We start from the raw sequence: 21,143 nt of genomic DNA on the forward strand, positions 1-21,143 counted from the left end.
GGCTAAAACACATTTCTGCGGGGGGAGCTGGTAGGAACGTTGGGATGCTCGGTCAATGGCCAGGGTCAACGGCGGCGTGGTGTATTCCGCAAATATGCCCGACTGTGAGAGCGGGCACAATCCAGCGTGAGTAGGTTAAACGTTGAGTTTTATAAGGGCACCACGGGATGACCAGCCCCTCCCCACCCAGCCCCACCCCTCCCACCCCCCACCCAGCCCCACCCTCCCCACCCAGCCCCACCCTCCCCACCCAGCCCCTCCCCACCCAGCCCCTCCCTCTCAACCTAGCCCCACCCCTACCATTGTTGGATGCACGACGGACGGACGGACGGGCACAATAATCCCCTGTGGGCTGGTGTAACCAGGATGTTCTTACCAGTATAACGCGAGCAATTGCATGGCAGAACGCTGAGTGGGTGCGTAATTGTTTAGACATTCGCTCACGTTTCCGTGAACTTCACTCGGTGTTCTACCAGTGTCGAGGACTCACGTCTACGGTTTCGTCTCATCCACAGTGTTCAACCACCACACTGATGGCATGTCACACATTGACCGACTCACTCATCCGCTCACCACACCCGCTCACGCCACACCTGCTCGGCTTATTCCATTCGTACTTTCCCTACTTCGGAATGATCTGCCATCGTCCACCCTCTACAAAAAATTCTTACAACCTTGCTCACTTCGAAAAACGTATTAATGTATCATCTATTACAACGTCAAGAGTGCCGTTTGTTGCTGGCGGCTTGGCGTTTTGGGCCATTGGACTTGTGTATGGCCCAGCAACCACGATTAAAAAAATACAGGGGTGGCCCAAACGTCAGGAGACATTGGATTTTATTATATTTATTTTAACAAATCACATAGCCACGTAGAAGGGAAATTATAAAATAATAGAAATATCCACAGCAAGAAAATTTAAAAAAAAAATGTTCAAATTTTCTTGCAGTGGATTTCACACCTGATGATGATTGCTTGTGTTGCAGTCGAAACGTCGTGATAATTTTAATTGTTTTATATTTATATTATTTTATTATTTCCATTCTACGTGACTTTACCAAAAGAACCAAGAATATGAATCCCTGCAGTCACGAAAGATTTAAATCAAAATCAAGTAGCGTTATTTCATTTATTTTAACAAATGTAAAAACCAACTGCCGTTGACATGAATGCACGCACATTATCTTTTGAAATGAATTTAGGGCTTTGTCCTTTTAAAGATTAGCGGAGTAATATTTTGGAACATTCGTCAACTGTTTTGTCATTTATGTGAATTCTATTTCCATTTTTAAAATGTCATCTCAAAACGAGGAATCAAAATCAATATGAATAATGATACTCAATAGAATATTAACTTAAGAAATAAACAATTACGATGTTTTAATGCCAATGTTGGGCCACTCTATATATATCTGCGACTCCCAATATGACCGCGAGATGGCGCCCTTGGTCCAACGTTCCAATATCGTCACCCTCAAAGTTGGGCTGTTGGGGGATCAGTTTTCTATCTTGTCGTACGGCTGCTGATGTAGATGCAACATCTACAATGTCACATTCAGGTGGTTCAAGCTCAGATAATCGCGTCAGTAGCAGCGGAGTGTATCGCTGCGAAGTTTCTTTCGTATTTGTGGATCGGGGCATTGCGTCTGTTGCACGTTGTACGGTCTGTTCTGGATGACCACAGTCACAGCACTACTACTAGAGAGGTTTTTTTTACAGCAGCCAAATACTCTAAACGTGTGACGTTTATAACTAGAGGTGGATGGAAAAACCAGAGGGCCTGGAGAAAGATCCACGCCACCACGGGGAGAGAGAGACACGCAAACTCCAAATACACAACAACAGGCATAGTCAGGCCCAGGATGGAGCCCACGACCTCCTGTATACCAGGCGAGGTAGTTAACATCTCCGAGCCACCGTGAGGGTGATGACAGAGACACTCAAACTCCAAATATACAGCAGGCATCGTCAGGGTCGGGATAGAACCCACGACCTCCTGTATACCTGGCGAGGTAGTTGACATCCCATCAGGGTCGAGATTGAGCCCACGACCTCCTGTATACCAGGCGAGGTAGTTGACATCCCATCAGGGTCGGGATTGAACCCACGACCTCCTATATACCAGGCGAGGTAGTTGACATCCCATCAGGGTCGGGATTGAACCCACGACCTCCTGTATACCAGGCGAGGTAGTTGACATCTCATCAGGGTCGGGATTGAACCCACGACCTCCTGTATACCAGGCGAGGTAGTTGACATCCCATCAGGGTCGGGATTGAACCCACGACCTCCTGTATACCAGGCGAGGTAGTTGACATCCCATCAGGGTCGGGATTGAACCCACGACCTCCTGTATACCAGGCGAGGTAGTTGACATCTCATCAGGGTCGGGATTGAACCCACGACCTCCTGTATACCAGGCGAGGTAGTTGACATCTCATCAGGGTCGGGATTGAACCCACGACCTCCTGTATACCAGGCGAGGTAGTTGACATCCCATCAGGGTCGGGATTGAACCCACGACCTCCTGTAAACCAGGCGAGGTAGTTGACATCTCATCAGGGTCGGGATTGAACCCACGACCTCCTGTAAACCAGGCGAGGTAGTTGACATCCCATCAGGGTCGGGATTGAACCCACGACCTTCTGTAAACCAGGCGAGGTAGTTGACATCCCATCAGGGTCGGGATTGAACCCACGACCTCCTGTATACCAGGCGAGGTAGTTGACATCTCATCAGGGTCGGGATTGAACCCACGACCTCCTGTAAACCAGGCGAGGTAGTTGACATCCCATCAGGGTCGGGATTGAACCCACGACCTCCTGTAAACCAGGCGAGGTGGTTGACATCCCATCAGGGTCGGGATTGAACCCACGACCTCCTGTAAACCAGGCGAGGTAGTTGACATCCCATCAGGGTCGGGATTGAACCCTACCAGGCGAGGTAGTTGACATCTCATCAGGGTCGGGATTGAACCCACGACCTCCTGTATACCAGGCGAGGTAGTTGACATCCCATCAGGGTCGGGATGGAACCCACGACCTTCTGTAAACCAGGCGAGGTAGTTGACATCCCATCAGGGTCGGGATTGAACCTACGACCTCCTGTAAACCAGGCGAGGTAGCTAACATCTCCTAAGCCACCGTGTCGTCCTGGGACGCTGTCAGAGCACTGCGTCCGTGTGACAGATTCACATTTCACAAACGAGTGAAGACAAATAAACCAGAGTGATTCGTGTTGGTCGTGGGCCAGTTTCTGCCTTGCAGCAGTTTGGCGCACAGCGGCCTGGGTCACCAAAATTAGTAAAAAAAAACAAAGTGCTGTGCTGCAAAGCAATGTTGCAAAATATAATCTGTGTTAAAAAAATAAAACAATACATTTTTTCGGGTAACATAACACTTTTTATTATCAGCATGTTTTATTTTGGGGGGGGCAGAGCTTTGTGACGTCATATTTGAGTGGGGGGGGGGTCTGACTTTTTGTGACGCCGTGTGACGAGGGGGGGGGGGACAAATCTTTGTGACGTCATATTTGAGTGGGGGGGGGGGACAAATCTTTGTGACGTCATATTTGAGTGGGGGGGGGGGGACAAAGCTTTGTGACGTCATATTTGAGTGGGGGGGGACAAAGCTTTGTGACGTCATATTTGAGTGGGGGGGGACAAAGCTTTGTGACGTCATATTTGAGTGGGGGGGGGACAAAGCTTTGTGACGTCATATTTGAGTGGGGGGGGGACAAAGCTTTGTGACGTCATATTTGAGTGGGGGGGGGACAAAGCTTTGTGACGTCATATTTGAGTGGGGGGGGGACAAAGCTTTGTGACGTCATATTTGAGTGGGGGGGGGACAAATCTTTGTGACGTCATATTTGAGTGGGGGGGGGACAAAGCTTTGTGACGTCATATTTGAGGGGGGGGGGTCTGACTCTTTGTGACGCCGTGTGACGAGGGGGGGGGGGGGTCAAAAATCGTCCAAAATTGCGTGACGTCATTTATGGTCAACCCGAATCATCGCTGTGTCCCCCCCTCTCTCTATTTAAGGCCTCGTCACAGAGACGATCTCTCTCTATGTATCTTGGTGATATCTGTCTGCTTATATGTCTGTCTATATTTCGATTTAAAGCTTTCGTGACTGCAGGGATTCATCTTCTTGGTTCTTTCGGTAGAGTCACGTAGAAGGGAAGTAATAAAATAATAAAAATAAAACATAATAAAATAATTCTCACGACGTTTCGGCCACAACGCCTCGACAGACCTGGTTTCACCTGAGGACGGCTGCTTGCGTTGTGGCCGAAACGTCGTGAGAATTATTTTATTATGTTTTATTTTTATTATTTTATTACTTCCCTTCTACGTGACTTTACCGAAAGAACCAAGAAGATGTCTGTCTATAGTTTTCTGGTTAGATTTTTGTTGCCATTTCTTTTATACCTGATGGCAATTGCTTGTGTTGCAATCGAAACGTCGTATGCTAGTATTTAATTTATTATTTTATCTTTATACGTGACTTTACCGAAAGAACCAAAGAGTAATTCCTGCAGTCACGAAAGCTCCAAATTAAGATTCCCCTACTCCCCTCTCTCTCATCTTGGCATCGCCCAACTCCAAAACCCCACCCGACTCTCGATGCCTAAGCGAGCTATCAAATTATAATCGCAGCCGCGCGCCATAGCTTATTGATACTACCATGTCTAACTCCTCTGCTCTCCACGCATATACGCGTTGTCAAATGTAATCGGCGCTCCGTAGCGTATCGATACTACCATATCAGTCCCCGTCGCTCTTCACGCCTACACGCGCTATCAAATGTAATAGCAGCAACGCTCCGTAGCGTATCAATATTACCATATCAGCCTACGTCGCTCTTCACGCTTATACTCGCTATCAAATGTAATCGGCGCTCCGTAGCGTATCGATACTACCATATCAGCTCCCCGTGACTTTCCACGCCTACACGCGCTATCAAATATAATCGCAGCAACGCTCCGTAGCGTATCGATACTACCATATCAGCCCCCACGTCGCTCTCCACGCCTACACGCGCTATCAATTCTAATCGCGGTTCGCGCATGCGCACGGACAAACCCCGCGCGCGCCGCGAGTCATGGCGGCCGCGGCGGCGACATCGACAGCGGCGGCGGCTCCCGCGCTCGGCGGCGCCGCGTTGCTCCATCGCAGCGTGGAGCGCGCCCTGGAGGACGCCTGCCTCTCCGGGGTGCTCAACCTGAGCGGCAGGAAGCTCAAGGACTTCCCCAGGAGCACCGCCAGCTTCGATCTCTCCGACGTGACGGAGGCGGGTGGGTGCCCTGCTCATGCTCATACCAGCGACTTTGCAAAAGCCGCCGCCTCCGCTCGTTTTTGATTTCGCAGTCTGGATGCGCGGACGCCGTTCGCCGCTGCTGCCCGCGTACATATCGGGGGGGAGTGGGGGGGGGGGAGAGTGGGGGGAGAGAGTGAGGGGTGTGGGGGGAGCGTGGGGGGGGAGAGTGAGGGGTGTGGGGGGGGAGAGTGAGGGGTGTGGGGGGAGCGTGGGGGGGAGCGTGGGGGGGGGGAGAGTGAGGGGTGTGGGGGGGAGAGTGAGGGGTGTGGGGGGAGCGTGGGGGGGGAGAGTGAGGGGTGTAGGGGGGGAGAGTGAGGGGTGGTGGGGGGGAGCGTGGGGGGGAGCGTGGGGGAGCGTGAGGGGTGTAGGGGGGAGAGTGAGGGTGGGGGTGGGGGGGAGCGTGGGGGGGGGGAGGGAGGGGTGAGGGAGGAGAGTGAGGGGTGGGGGGGAGGGGGGGGGGGAGAGTGAGGGGTGTGGGGGGAGCGTGGGGGGGGAGGAGAGTGGGGGGAGTGGGGGGGAGGTGAGGGGTGTGGGGGGAGAGTGGGGGGGGAGAGTGGGGGTGGGGGGGGAGAGGTGAGGGGGGTGGTGGGGGAGGTGGGGGGGTGGGGGGGGAGAGTGAGGGGTTGGGGGGAGAGTGAGGGGTGTGGGGGGGAGCGTGGGGGGGAGGGGAGGGTGTGGGGGGGAGAGTGAGGGGTGTGGGGGGGAGAGTGGGGGGGGAGGTGAGGGGTGTGGGGGGGAGAGTGGGGGGGAGGGCGTGGGGGGGGGGAGAGTGAGGGGTGTGGGGGGGGAGGTGGGGGGGAGCGTGGGGGGGGAGGAGGGGTGTGGGGGAGCGTGGGGGGGAGGGGGGGGGGGAGAGTGGGGGTGGGGGGGGGAGAGAGTGGGGGGGAGGGGGGGGGGAGAGTGAGGGGTGTGGGGGGGAGCGTGGGGGGCAGCGTGGGGGGGGAGAGTGAGGGGTGTGGGGGTGAGCGTGGGGGGGAGCGTGGGGGGGGGAGAGTGAGGGGTTGTGGGGGGGAGAGTGAGGGGTGTGGGGGGAGCGTGGGGGGGGAGAGTGAGGGGTGTGTGGGGGGGAGAGTGGGGGGGAGCGTGGGGGGGGGAGAGTGAGGGGTGGGGGGAGCGTGGGGTGGGAGCGTGGGGCGGGAGAGTGAGGGGTGCTGGGGGGGGAGAGTGAGGGGCGTGTGGGGGGGAGCGTGGGGAGGGGGGGAGAGTGAGGGGGGTGTGGGAGGGGGAGAGACTGTGGGGGTGTGGGCGAGGTGGGGAGAGAGGAGGGGTGTGGGGGGAGCGTGGGCGGGGGGGAGAGTGAGGGGTGTGGGGGGAGGTGGGGGGGAGCGTGGGGGGGAGAGTGAGGGGTGTGGGGGGAGCGTGGGGGGAGCGTGGGGGGGAGAGTGAGGGGTGTGGGGGGAGCGTGGGGGGGGAGAGTGAGGGGTGTGGGGGGGAGAGTGAGGGGTGTGGGGGGGAGAGTGGGGGGAGAGAGTGAGGGGTGTGGGGGGAGCGTGGGGGGGAGAGTGGGGGGAGAGAGTGAGGGGTGTGGGGGGAGCGTGGGGGGGAGCGTGGGGGGGGGAGAGTGAGGGGTGTGGGGGGAGCGTGGGGGGGGTGAGTGGGGGGGGAGTGAAGGGCGTGGGGGGGTGTGTGGGGGGGGAGAGTGAGGGGTGTGGGGGGGAGAGTGAGGGGTGTGGGGGGAGCGTGGGGGGGAGAGTGAGGGGTGTGGGGGGGAGAGTGGGGGGAGAGAGTGAGGGGTGTGGGGGGAGCGTGGGGGGGAGAGTGGGGGGAGAGAGTGAGGGGTGGGGGGGAGCGTGGGGGGGGGAGAGTGAGGGGTGTGGGGGGAGCGTGGGGGGGTGAGTGGGGGGGGAGCGTGGGAGGGGGGGGAGTGAAGGGCGTGGGGGGGTGTGTGGGGGGGGAGAGTGAGGGGTGTGGGGGGGAGAGTGAGGGGTGTGGGGGGAGCGTGGGGGGGGAGAGTGAGGGGTGTGGGGGGGAGAGTGGGGGGAGAGAGTGAGGGGTGTGGGGGGAGCGTGGGGGGGGAGAGTGGGGGGAGAGAGTGAGGGGTGTGGGGGGAGCGTGGGGGGGAGCGTGGGGGGGGAGAGTGAGGGGTGTGGGGGGAGCGTGGGGGGGTGAGTGGGGGGGGAGCGTGGGAGGGGGGGGAGTGAAGGGCGTGGGTGGGTGGGGGGGGCTCGAGGTTGGCCGTGCGGATGCGGGCTATGAAATGCAAGAGCGCTTCCGCGTGCACTTCGTGGCCCCCACACGCCGCTCGCTGTCGCCTCTCTCCACCCCGTGGGGCAGAGCGACAATTCGTGCCCGAGGCTTGGCCAGGAGTCGCGTTATTTACTTCCACGGGTCGTGAAAGCCACGATTCGTCGTCGTTGCCCACGTGAGGAGAATGTAAACAATGTCCGATAAATCTTCTTGGTTCTTTCGGTAAAGTTACGTAGAAGGGAAGTAATAAAATAATAAAAATAAAACATAATAAAATAATTCTCACGACGTTTCGGCCACAACGCAAGCAGCCGTCCTCAGGTGAAAAACCAGGTCCGTCGAGGCGACAGAGTCTGAATGAAACAGCACACGAGCTTGGAGCATATATATATATAAGCTGGGCGCCTTGACAAAGGAATTTGCATATCAAGAGGAATTTAGCATATTTATGGGAAATGCAGGAATGTGATTAGTACTGCATGTGCATTATGCAGGATTAACAGCATCAATCTCCGATAAAGTTGTGCCACCTCTGGTGCTGAACCGTACGGACGAGTGACACAATACGAAAGTGTGAATCGACTCTGTTGGACGTGATGCCTCGTTAAGGTTTCGCTGTATTTGTGACCTGCTGCTTGCTACTGCTATGAGAATACCGGCTGTACGTGTGTTAGCGTATCCCTGTTTACACGAGAGAGGCAAGTGGCAATAGCTTACAGACAGCGTGGCCAAGCCCGAGCTGAACCAACGCTCAACAAACCGCGTTTGACAATCCGTCCAGGCTGCGATGTCGGAGCCGTGAGTGTTATCATTTCTGGGTAGATTGTAGAACTGTGAGCATTTACATTGGCTCCGTACGCTCCCACAGTCGTTAATAGCCGCTATTTTGACAAAGGGGCAGTTTGCTGGAGCTCACAATGCCACCCCACGAACGCGTCGCTGAAACTTAAGACGATTGTTCAGGAAAATCATGCGTTGGCTAATTCCATGAAATCATGTTTAGCTTTTTGTGCCGGAGGAAATTGGAGGGGGTGACACTAATCCACACCTCGCAGCTCTGATTACTACAATACCTGGCAAACCCATGTACTGGTCACCCATTCAAGTACTAACCAGGTGCCAGCCTGCTTGGCTTCTGAGATCTGACTATCTGAAGCGTTTTGAGTGATTTGTTTGTAGGCAAATGATGTTCGTTGTGATGATGGCAGCCATGGTAACGCTTGTATGTGTGTGTGTGTGAGACCACACACACACATACAAGTGTTACACTGAGGAGCGGTAGTGTAGCGGTTAGCACGCTGCGCTACGAACCCGGCGACCCGGGTTCAATTCCCACTCGCGGTCGACACGAGCGACGATTGTCTGAGCTGGTCCTCGTCCTCCCCTAGGTCGACTCGGCCTCAAATTAATACCTGGTGCGGTGTGTAAACATCGCTACGAGAGAGGCAAAGGCAGCCGGGCATGGTGTTGGCCAACCATCCCATCGTGTGCCGGCCTTCATAGGTGCTCGCTAACAGCACTTTCCCTAAACGTATGTTAAAATTATACAGAAGATTTTTGTCTTTTGTGACTACACCATCCACATGCAGCACTACAGACAATTGTGGCTTAACGTACTTAACGTACTACGGTACAGCAAGGCGTCCCTAGAGCAGCCCACTCGTCCCCACATGCCCTAGCTTTCCATTTTTTCAAATTCCCAGCATTCAGCCTTGGGATTCTGAGTGGATGATTCGTTGCTGTAAATGTATTACAGTACATATGCATGACAAGGCACACAAGGCTACAATAATTAAACGTTTTAAATGTGATATTTTTTTTTCCCTTCCAGTATTGTTACTTTGTTACATAGGCAGTCTTTATTTTTCCTTGAGGCTAAGCCGATTATAACCGATTGGAGTGGTCATATGTCGTGGTGTTCCACATGGCGTGCTAACTGTGCAAGTGCCCTCTTGCATTAGCAGGCCGTCGATTAATTTTCCTATGTCGGGAGCCCCTGTGGGAGCACAGCTATGTGGCTGACAGATGCATGACATCTCCACTGCTAGCGGTGCTGCGTAAAACTCCCAAATCCCTGCGCCAAAGTTTCATCTCGACCCGAGACTCGGCAAACATCCACGCAATTACTCCACTCTTCCACGCACGGCCCCATGGGTAGTCGCCACAGAAATGCCCTCCCGTCTGCCACGGCAACAGAAGAGGCATTCGGGGGCTCTCTATGGGCAGGGTTTGTCTAGCGGGTCGGAGCACATTTGCTTTGTGTGGCAATAAAATCCATGGCATCGGCTGTTAGGGCGACTCCTGGAAAACATGAGCGCCTTTAAATCCGACTCCTGGTCCGAGTGCACAATTAGCGGTTGCTCACAGCTGTGATATCAGTCGAGCGTTTCCTAAATATTGCAGTCGATAAGGTCAGCCTGGGATTTCCGCTGTGCTGCCAGGGAAAGGTTGCACCCTAGCCCCGTATGGATAATTAGGGCGGCTGTCAGTGCTCGGGGTGAATGGCGAAGGCTTTGAGTGGTCGTCTACTTCGGGAGGGAAGAAAAATAAAAGAAAAACCCTCGCCACTTTTTCTCCAATTTGGCCGTCGAGCTCCTGAGCCAGAGCCGGCTGCCTGGCCGCCTCTGCACAAGGAGGGGCCCAGTGCCATCATCGGTTAAGGAGGGGAAAGGGGTTGCTCGGCGAGACAAAAGGCTCCGGTATTTTTCTCTAAAAGCCTGCCCCCCCCCCACGTGAGGCTTTAATTACACGAATAATCTGGCCCCATCTGGCCCGCCACCCGCTCTCTCTCTCTCTCGCTCGCTCGACGCATGCGTGCATGCTTACATAGGTTTGTGAGTGCGTACGCCCGTTTGCACGCTCTTGCAGGAAACCTTAATTGGGTTAGCTCGGGGGTAATAGAGAATCGAGACAAATGGATAGAGGCCAAGTGGCGATGACCAGCATGGGGTGACATCGTTAGGGACAGTGGAGACTGTCTGGTCATTAGCCTTCACGTCTGGAGAAAGTTTAGCATTTGGATAACTGCGGTAAATCACGCACAGCATTTTGATGGATTTGTAATGATCTGGCAGGTTGTTTTGAAGATCATAAGTGGGGCCTTATAGCTCCTTGGGCCATAGTCACCCCAGCTAGCCCATCACTGGGACTTGATGAACACGGCTTCACGGAGGATCTGGCTCTCTAGTTCCTGGAGGACCTGGGATCTCGAGGACCAGATGCCTGGAGGAAACTGGCATTTTGTGGTTCTAGGAGGCCCTTGCTGCATGTGTCATGAAGGACCTGGTTCCTGGAAAACCTGACTTCATGGAGGACCTGACCTCATCGAAGACTTAGTCCCTGGAGAAACGGGCTCATTTAGGACCTGGTTCCTGGAAAGCCTGGCTTTTTAGTTCGAGGAGGACCTAACTCCTTGTGTTCTGGAGGACCTGGTCTTATGGAGTTCCTGGTTTCTGGAGAAACTGGCTTCCTGTCCCTATGTGGAACGGTTGAGGGATAGCTCAACTTCAGACCGCTTATCCAAACAATCCTGCCAGTTTTTTGTTTTTTTCCCAGCGCCGTTTTACTCACCGTCTTTTGCCCGGGTGGCGGCATGCTGGTTGTGTTGTTCTCTTTTACGTGTGGCACTTTGCTAGCGTTGCCTTGTAGAGTCATTACTTTTTAAGAGTTCAAATAAACATGAAGGCATTGCATTCCGTAGTGTGTACAGAGGGTACACGTGTAGGCCTCCAGCCACAGTGGGATTACATTGGTCTATTTATGTTGCAGTGCTCATGACCACTGCTTGCTGTCAAAAGGGAGGCGAGGGCGTGTTTGACAGCAGTCCCATTCCGTGCCCTGTTTGTTGTGTCCCTCACGCAAGTGGCACAAGCTGTCCAGAGGTTCAAAGCCTATTGGTTACATCCCGTTAAATAATTCTATGACAATCGCCACGTATGAACCCGGTCTCGTTAGATCTCGTATAAGTCAAGCACGATTGAGCCTGGCCATGGCTTGAATGGTAGACTGCCTGGGAATACCAGCTGTTGTAAGAGTGGAGCCTTGGGTTCGCCAGAATATGGGCTTTGCTGGGTGTTACCACCTTATCAGGGTGGGGTTTTCTCCGCGTACTCCTGTTTTCGGCTGCGTTTCAAGCACTTATTAATGGAATATTGGCTAAGCGTGATAACCAAGGGACCTTCCCGAGAAAAAAGAGCCTTGAGGCCCACTGAGACTCTCCCTGGGTAAATATAGGGTGTTGTTATTGCGCTTGAGAGCCGATTTGGTAGTGCGCGAGCAGAAGGAGCATGCCAAAACCGTACGTGAAGTGAGTCCCAGATATCTGCCATGGAGGTAAAAACCTGCGTACACAATACCTGCGGAAAAACTCAGGATCAGCTGAAACCGCGGCGCTGCATCTTCTTGTTCTGGCCACTGCTGGTGGAAGAGGCCTCGGCTAGAAGGGAGCCTCTCGGTATCCCCTCTGCAGGGTACAGTATTTTGATCGGCCCTTCCACCCTAGTCGGGGATCTTGAAAGAGGTGGGAGCGAGTACCCACGCCTCGCACTGCCACGTGCGAGCCGCCGAGCGACTAACTCGGTGGCAAACTCCGCCAGTAACTTACCCAGTAAACGTGGGTGCCCTTCAAGGGGTTGGCACAAAGCCCTCCCACTCCCCCCCGCTGCACAGGGCTTGGACGAGAAACTTACGGAGGTCCCTGTGGCGGTGGCTATTAGGGTCTGTGTGGCGAGAGAGAGAGAAGTGCTGTGCAATGAGAACTGGAGACGTGGATTTCGGTGCCCTCGAGAGAAGTGGCTCGATTTAAGTCGGAGCGGGATGTGTGTGGCGGCAAAGTTTCTTTCGGGGCCTCTCTATGAAAATGGGGCGCCGTGCAGGGGATGGCACGTTTGGTGGCAAGTCGGTTGTAGAAATGCGGGCGCCCTTAATTGTACGGGTGGACTTTGAATTTTTGAAAAATAAGAAGGCTTTCGCCCTCCCCGACAAGAGTACAGGCGTTGCTTGGGGTGGCGGCAGGCACTGGCCCTGTTTAATCGCCCGCAACATTGTGACGGGGCACCGCCGTTGACCGCGCGGCTGATATTCCCGACGACAGATGACGTCCCCTCCGAGGGAGTCTCCTCCGTTGCCACACCACGTGTCCTCGTTGAGAGACAGCCACTCACGGGCCTCATGGTGCAGCCATCATTTGATTGATTCCCGTGCTGCACTTTGGTCGGTAACCCCCCCATCTCCTCGACATAGGCGTGGTTATAACGTTAGATTTGAAGCTTTCGTGACTGCAAGGATTCTTATTCTTAGGTTTTTTCGGTAGTCACGTAGGTAAAAAATTTAAATTAATAAAATAAAAATAAAATAAAAATCACGACCTTTCGGAGGCAACACAAGCTTCCGTCTTCAGGTGGAACCGTCACAGCACGATTGCTGTATCAAGGGATACAGCTATCGTGCTGTGACGGTATCACTTGATACAGCTGTCGTGCTGTGACGGTTCCACCTGAAGACGGAAGCTTGTGTTGCCTCCGAAACGCCGTGATTTTTATTTGAGTTTACTTTTATTAATTTTTATTTTTTACCTACGTGACTTTACCGAAAAAACCTAAGAATATGTGGTTATAACGGTTTCTCAAGTTTCCTCCCACTTGCATGAACACCCATTATGTGTGCATGCACGTTGACCTTCCTTCGCACCGTACGTAGTCAACTGCGCTAGTCAGGTGCGGGAGAAGGACAACAAATTGGGTTTGGTCAAACATACCAAGATGTATGGATATATGTTGAACGTCTTTCCCACGTGTAGGTGGACTCTCTTGAAAAGAGTCTCGATACTCAGGCTTTCCTGGGTATATAAAGGGCTTTTGGTTTGTATTATTGTTGCATGACATATGGGTACTCCTGTAGCCTATAATCTGTAGCCAGTGGTCCATTGCCTGGAGCCCATAGCACTCAACCGCTAGCCTCGAACCCACAGCCTGTAGCCAGCGATGCAGGGCACTCCACTCACCTTGCTTAGCATCTTGAAACCCACGTGACCTTGGCACACACTCGCGCACACACACACCAGTATGTATGTATGTTGTACTTTTTGTTGCAGCGTGTGTAGCCAACCTTGGTGATCGGAGGTGTGGGGGAAGGACAACACACTCAACACAAAAAGCAGTTCGATAGAAAATTGCATAGCTCCAGTGGCATCCTAATATCGGAAGAAAGAGCGTTCCAGACGGCCGCAGAAGTGCATCTGAAAGGGCGCGATGCAGTGACCGTCTTTTTGCATGCACGTACGTACGTTAAACTTCTTCTTGCTAATGGATAGCCACAATCTGCCGCGCGGATGACAGGAGTGCATAGTTTATCCGTGCGGTGTGCGCTCGCCGCACGAGCCTGTGTCCTTCAGCACTCGCCGTTCCGAACGCTTCGCTGGGCCGGGAGCTCCCGGGGGTCCCGGTGGGGGCGCTCTGACCGACTGCCGCAGCCGCCAAGTCCTTCCCACGCCGCTAAATGCAATGCGGATTGAAGCGAGCGGTGGTGCAATGTTTGACGAACTGCGGTGATGAACCCGGTGACCTGCACATTTTGTTTCCCGGCCACGGCTAACATGAGTGGCGAGTGAAATTTTAACCGTTCCTGGGAGGGAGGCGCGGGGGAAGAACCACTCCTGCCCCATTCTCTGTGCCCTCTACCAATCCACGTGGTGAAGTATGGTCAAACGGAGGGCTGTAAATTATTTTATTGAAGCATTTCTCTGGTAAAAAAGCAGCGTTGTAGTCCACCTGTTCTCACGGTTTTTTTTGCGTTGACCGAGCCGGCGTCCATGCAGTGAAGCCAACAACGAGAAGCAACATCCACCTGAGAATGTAAATTTTTATTTCGACTGGAGGAGGAATCCGATGAGCCATGAAGCTCTTTTTCACAGTTGTCTAGTATGGGCAGGGACAGCGAGTTACAACAACAATAACGCCGCCTGGAGGAGGAAACTTAATTCGATACCAATCCACTGCTGGATGAAAACCTCCTCACTAGGTCAATCATGGGGGTTGTGGCGAGATGTCAACTACCTCGCCTGGTATGCAGGAGGTCGTGGGTTCGATCCCGACCTTGACGCTTGTATATTCGGAGTTTGCATGTTGTGTGGATTTTATCTTCGGGTTCCGACGGTTCTTCCCTCCGCATTTAGAAACATGTGTGTAGAGTATTTGGCTGCTATAAATGTCCACATTGATAAGCCACTTTGCCGTGGAAACATCGGGGCGATTGTCACCCAGTGCTGGCCCAGACGCGTGGGTCTTTGACCATACTTCACCACGCCGGTTGAGGTTGGTGGAAGCGGGAATGCCCAGAATCGGCTCAAGTACCACTCGCGACTGATGTTAGTCGTGGGCAGGAATCGAACTCGGGCCGCTGGGTTTATAGGGAAGTGGGTGATAACCAATGTGCCACCGCTCCACCAATCTTTAGAGTATTTGGCTTCTGTAAATGTCCACATCAGCCACTTGGTTGGCCAGGTCGCTTCTGAAAAAAAGCTGTATAGCTCGGTGAACCTTACTTACCTGTTAAAATGAAAAATAGTTTAGTTTCATAGTTTGTTCAATCATAGTTCACCCCGCTGCTCAGTGTGGTTTTATGAAGGGGGATGGTGGTGGGATGGGGGTGGTGGTATGGGAGGGGTGGTGGGATGTGGGGGCGGGGTGGGATGGTGGGGGTGGTATGGGGGGGGTGGTGGGATGTGGGGGCGGGGTGGGATGGTGGGGGTGGTATGGGGGGGGTGTTGGGATGTGGGGGGGGGTGGTGGGATGTGGGGGGGGGGGTGGTGGGATGGGGGGGGTGGTATGGGGTGGCGGCGTGGCCCAGAACATGTTCCCTGACAATAGCCATGGGGGGGGGGGGGGGGTCGCACTCAAGGCGCCGGGGTTGACCCTGCGATGATGATGATGTGCTCACCGCTGCGCCACAGGCTCCACCCTCGAGTCGTCGACATGAATGCCGCTCGGTGGGGGAAGCCCGCGGGGGGCGGGTGACTGAGCCCTCGTGCCGATGGCCGAGGATTCAGAAAGGTTTATTTTAATAAAGTTTTGCGTCCAAGGGAATTTAGCCGTCCTAAGCGTGCGCTTTGCTTTACAGACTCGGTCGTTATCGGCCGGGCACTGAGCAGCTCATAGCATGCAGGCTTTTCTATTTTTCCTTCGCACGCCACACACACACGCACGCACGAGTGTAACGGGACTGATTTCACGTGCGGGTCCAGGACATCGGTTGTGGCCGCACGCACGCAGGGTTCACAATGAGTCCCGATCGTGAGTAGCAGAGGCGGCAGCAGCAGCAGCTCCTTCATTGTTCTACCTCAGGGTGCCCCGCGTTGAACTGCTCCAAATGATTCAAAATACAAATTAAAGCCGTCAGCGTGAACCCAAATGCCGATTGGTCACGAATAAAGGAGCTCGAATTAATTCTAGATTTGAAGCTTTCGTGACTGCAAGGATTCATACTCTTAGTTCTTTCGGTAAAGTCACGTAGGTAAAAAATGAAATTAAAATATAAAAAAATATTTTATTTGTATTAATTTTAATTTAGTAAAAATAAAATAAATTTTTTTAAAATTTTAATTTCATTTTTTACTTACGTTACTTTACCGAAAGAACTAAGTATGAGCTCGAATTAAGTTTGGTGCACCCGTGCTGCGGTTTGCTTTGTGCAAGGCGAGCCGAGGCGCGCATTCAAAAACAGTAACATCACCACTGCCAACTGCAGGATATCAACCTTTTTTTAAATTCACGTCATCACAAAAAATGTGTGCACCACTGCGATAAGGGGAGGTCTGGGAAGAATTGGGGGGGGGGGGGGGCGCGTTGCCGCTTGAGGCAGCATGGCCTTGGGTGCAGAGGGAGTCCGCAGAGAGGCACGTGGAGACAGTGAAGACATGGAAAGTAACAGGGAGATACGGGCGACACAGAGGCGTGGCGGGGGCAGAAAGGCATGGAGGGGAGAGGGGGTGCGTTTAGCGAGATATGGAGAGACGCAGGAAGATATGGAGAACCAAAACTATGTATGGGGAGATGCAGGGAGACACAGAAAGGCATGAATACAGTCGGGACAGGAGACACGGGAGAGACGAGAGAGCCACGGGGGAAAGCAGGACGAGGCCTAGGGAAGCGTGTGAAGGCTCTGGGGGTGGCTGGCTTCTGCCTGCCTCGCTGTGGTTTTCCTGCCCCGTGCCTCTCTCTGCCCCCCTCCCCCCTACGCCTCTTTGCTCTCCCCACTCACTGCTGCGATGCACAATCGCAAAGTGCACCCCAGCAGTGTGGCATTTGCAGCTGTGTGTTTAGTTTGAAGGCAGAGGCAGCCTGCCTCTCACCCTGCCTCCCTTCCTACCTCCCTCCCTCTCTGCCTCGCTCCCTCTCTGCCTTTCTCCCTCCCTGCCTCCTTCCCTCCCTCTCTGCCTCGCTCCCTCTCTGCCTTTCTCCCTCCCTGCCTCCTTCCCTCCCTCTCTGCCTCCCTCCCTCTCTGCCTTTCTCCCTCCCTGCCTCCCTCCCTCCCTCTCTGCCTCCCTCCCTCTCTGCCTTTCTCCCTCCCTGCCTCCCTCCCTCCCTCTCTGCCTCCCTCCCTCTCTGCCTTTCTCCCTCCCTGCCTCCTTCCCTCCCTCTCTGCCTCCCTCCCTCTCTGCCTTTCTCCATCCCTGCCTCCTTGCCATCCTACCCATCCTCCAACCCACATCCTCTTCGCTATCCACAAAACTCGGCCAACTTTGAAAGTCTTATCACGCGGAGATAACGTCCTCCATTAAGCAATAAATCATGATCCCTTTATTACTTTATTGCGTAAAAGTAAGTAAACAGCGGCACCTCGTTGCATTTGCAGCAAATGTACAGGCCTCGGCATGTCACAAGCATGACAGTAAAAGGCGTCGCTTTTTCCTGTGCTGGGTATTTGGAAGTTTGTATTTCCCCGTGTGTTTTCGCGGTCAAGAACAGGTCACAAATATCAGGGCTTTGCTGTACAGGGACTAATCTACTTACGAACATTCGCCAAACCTGTCCGTATGTCTGTTCTGTTGCCTGTTTGGACCGAGAGTCGTAAGTTCAACCGCCGTGCAATAGATGTTGGAGGTGGCATCTACATCTGCAGAACATGAAGAACCAGTGGCACCTTTTGCAGCAAGGAATCATGTCTGCATTAACCACACAGAGTACTTGTGGTGAACATGCAACGTATTCTGATATTAATTACTTTGATACTGGCAAAAAGGTCCCATGATGTAGCTGCTCACCCTGAACTCTAAGTGCTCTGATAGTGGCATTGTCTTTGTACTGTTCGCCTCTTGGCGTTCTCTAGTCTGACACTGCTAGTGAGACTAGGCCATAAAGAAGGCTGCTGTCTCTGGTGGAGGCCAATCAGTTTCACAGGCAATGACATATATCATCAGAGCATGTTTGTTTGCACGTTCAACACAAGTACGCTGTGTGGTTAATGCAGTACTTGATGCCTTGCGAAAGCTATCTACTTGGTGTTGGACATCTTCACGCCTCCGGTTTTATTGCCAGGAAAGGGTAAAACCGATTGTTATATTTCGTACTTTGATGCTGGTTAACAAGGCCCCATGTTACGTATTCTTAGGTTTTTTTCGGTAAAGTCACGTAGGTAAAACATTAAAATTAATAAAAGTAAAATAAAATAAAAATCACGACGTTTCGGAGGCAACACAAGCTTCCGTCTTCAGGTGGAACCGTCACAGCCACGACAGCTGTATCAAGTGAATGAGAGATTGCAGGAGCTACCACTCCGTTTATATAATGGTTGGAGAAGGGGGGGGGTAAGGGCCAAGTGCAGCACACTTTTTATTAATATGGTAAGGTGAGGCTTAAGAGGGTGAGCCTTTGTTATGGAGAGGTACGGTTTGTGACTCAACCTGTGACAAGGAGAAAACCACTAAACATGGTAAACCTGTAATAGTTGTCTGTCAAATAAGATTGGCAAATAAGTGTAGTTAAATCTTTTTTGCATGGTTAATCACATCTTTCCATGTTACGGTTGGTTTTACTTATACGGTCCATAGCTTGGGTGGCCCTCACTGTTTACTCGCAATTAGACCTCGTCCCTTCCCGCTAGATCTATGCCATCTGCATTGCCGCTTCGGGAAGTTGGGGCTGCGTTGAGCATCGAGGCCTCGCCGAGTGATGTAATTGGACGCGTGGTGCTGTTTGGATGGAGAACGAGTGGCTCGTTGTTTTTTTTTTCCCCGTATCTCACCACTTGTGGCAGCTTTCCCGACCCACACAACTGGCTTCGTCATTCACAGGGCTGCCCCTCTGGCAATTAAGGTTCGTGGCGTGAATTGTATTCTTGCGTAACGATGGCGCAGAGTATGTCCAGGAGCTAAGTGCCAATGTAACGATGTCTACTCGCCGCGACGAGAGAGCTTCGGGAGTTCGAATCTTGTCGGTGCGTCTGTGCGTGCGTATTTTGCATCATCTTATATGTACGCACGCGCGTGTCTGCGTGTATGTAGGCGTGCGTATTAATAGGGATTAATATACAGTAGTTATTAATATTTATGAGTGTTGCCAACAGCATTACCCCCTACAGTCAATGTGCTCAATGGGAGGAGGGGGGGGGGGGGATCTTTCTGTGCGTGGATGCGGTGACAGAGTGATTAGCTCACCGCTCGATGAATTCATCAACCCGAGATCGGTTCCCGGCCTTGGGCGAACGTCGGTAGCAAAGTGATATCAGAGTTTTTTTTTTTCTTGGGCCTCCCCCCCCTAGATCGACTCAGCCTTACAAATGAGATCGGCTGGTGTGGCGCGTGTAAAAACATCAGCACCGGGAAGGGGGCAGGAGGAGAAGAAGGTGACTGGACATTGGTGATGATCGAAGCCACCAACCTCTTCCCATGCTCCGTGCTGGCTTTTAGAGGCACTCCGCAAAGAGCGCTCTCGCTTTCCACCAGCGAGTCTTTCGTCGAGGCTTTTTTACACGCTTTCATTTAACTCACTTTATCTGTTGTTGTTGTCGTTGTTGTATCCTCAAATCTTGTAACTCAATTTTAACCCACATCCCAATGTGGTATCGACTGCAAACTTGGTATACTTATGTCACACTGATGACAACACTATGGTCTATCATAAAAATATCAAATATATATTTTTATACAATCTTTTTTATATGTTATGTTTCGGCTTGGGTCTAATTGTCCACGGTCAACTGACGTTGGCTGTAATTGGCCACGGTCCCTTACGTTACGGCAAGCTTCGGCCACTTCCTGGAGTCGTGGAGTTCTGCCATTACTAGTACATTTCATAAAAGCGTGTTTAAAAAAAAAAGTTTTTCTAAACATTACTTATTTTACGCCGGGGACGTTTGTTATGTATGCATGTAATGCATGACGTATCTGCACGCGCGCGCATGCTTGTCTTGTTTGGCCATCGTACAGTGCCCGCAGAGTTTGCGGGTGGGCAGCTTAACCCAGGTGTTTCCCATTGATTGCTGCCGCCCGCGCTGGATGGGAAGTGTGCAAAAAAGAGTTTTGCCAGTTTAACGCGTAGGCTTTCGCGATCCAATGTTATCCATTATAGAGGTTTTTCGGTTATTTCCGCGATCTAACCAAAAAAAATCTCTCCTTAAAGATTTTGGCCGTTATCCAAAACAAAAACCTGCTCATTCAAACAAAAATTTAGTACGTACAATAATTGTATATACTGCATACGTGCCAGCCCTTATGTTTGTAATCGTACCACAGTTACGAAATGTATATTTTTAAAGATGAAGACACTTTGTTTGATGGATTTTTATATATTTATTTGAGAATTGGCATCGGGTAGAAGGGTTATTCCTGTAGTGCTCACAGACACACTCTGCGTGTGTACTTTACCCGGAGTGTGCTTTGGAGACCACCGATGTGAACCAGATTTAATGTAAAATTAAACGTAAAAGAAATCGGTATCTTGCGGCTTGAACTGGCAAGATTGGCAAGTATGGTACTGTACAGTGAAAAAAAGGATATTGCTTAGTTCTACTTCTACATTACAGTACCCTCTGTTAGGCGCGTACCATTGAGGCTCGTTAGTGACGCACGTTAGTGACACCCGTTAGTAAAACTAAACGACAGTATTAAAAAAAAATCACCAGGCAAGGCTGATTTAGCTATGTAGCTCTTATTTTCAGAAGTGACCTGGCCGCAAATGATAGCTCAACGGAGTGGCTGATCGTGCAGCAATGTACAGCAGCAGCAGCGAGAGACTCTAAAAAGCCGCGTTAATCTAAGACGCGATTGGTGACGCACCCGTCGGCGAGTACGGCCGCCGCGTTGGTGGCACGCGCTGGGTTCTGGTTAGCTGGCGATTCGCCACCACCATCATCATCGCCGCCACCACCACCACCACTGTCACCGCTGCTGCTGAGAGGGGGCACTGCCCGGTGGTTTTCCCGCACGGCTCGGCCACGTGGCGGAGGATGCCGTGCTCAAGGCGCTTCCATTTAAATCGGCTTCATTGCCCTCATCAATTATTGAGCGAGCGGCGCACGCACGCCAAGGCACATATGCGCGTGACGTCCTCCTCGAATGCCTGTGCCCCAGTTTTTGGAGTTTATGGTAGCATGTTTTCCTTTTTCAATTTTATTTTAACATTTCAGTTTTTTTTTTGACCCTCC

At 52.5% G+C, this 21,143-nt stretch overlaps 1 protein-coding gene across 5 annotated transcripts in view; it reads left to right on the forward strand.

The window, feature by feature from the left end:
* Window positions 1–5,081: 5,081 nt before the first annotated feature.
* Window positions 5,082–21,143, forward strand: part of LOC133353966 (leucine-rich repeat and calponin homology domain-containing protein 2-like) — a 59,848-nt gene continuing 43,786 nt past the window's right edge. For all 5 annotated transcript variants that reach the window (XR_009756509.1, XM_061570510.1, XM_061570511.1 and 2 more), the window contains exon 1: window positions 5,082–5,295. Coding sequence is in view for 4 of the 5 variants with exons in the window: in XM_061570510.1 (XP_061426494.1) it covers window positions 5,103–5,295 (193 nt within the window). In the remaining variant the exon portion in view is untranslated. The remainder of the gene's footprint in view (window positions 5,296–21,143) is intronic.

Source organism: Lethenteron reissneri, chromosome 45 (genome assembly GCF_015708825.2).
Source record: "Lethenteron reissneri isolate LAM-NWPU_2019-01 chromosome 45, ASM1570882v1, whole genome shotgun sequence".
NCBI classification, from domain to species: domain Eukaryota; kingdom Metazoa; phylum Chordata; class Hyperoartia; order Petromyzontiformes; family Petromyzontidae; genus Lethenteron; species Lethenteron reissneri.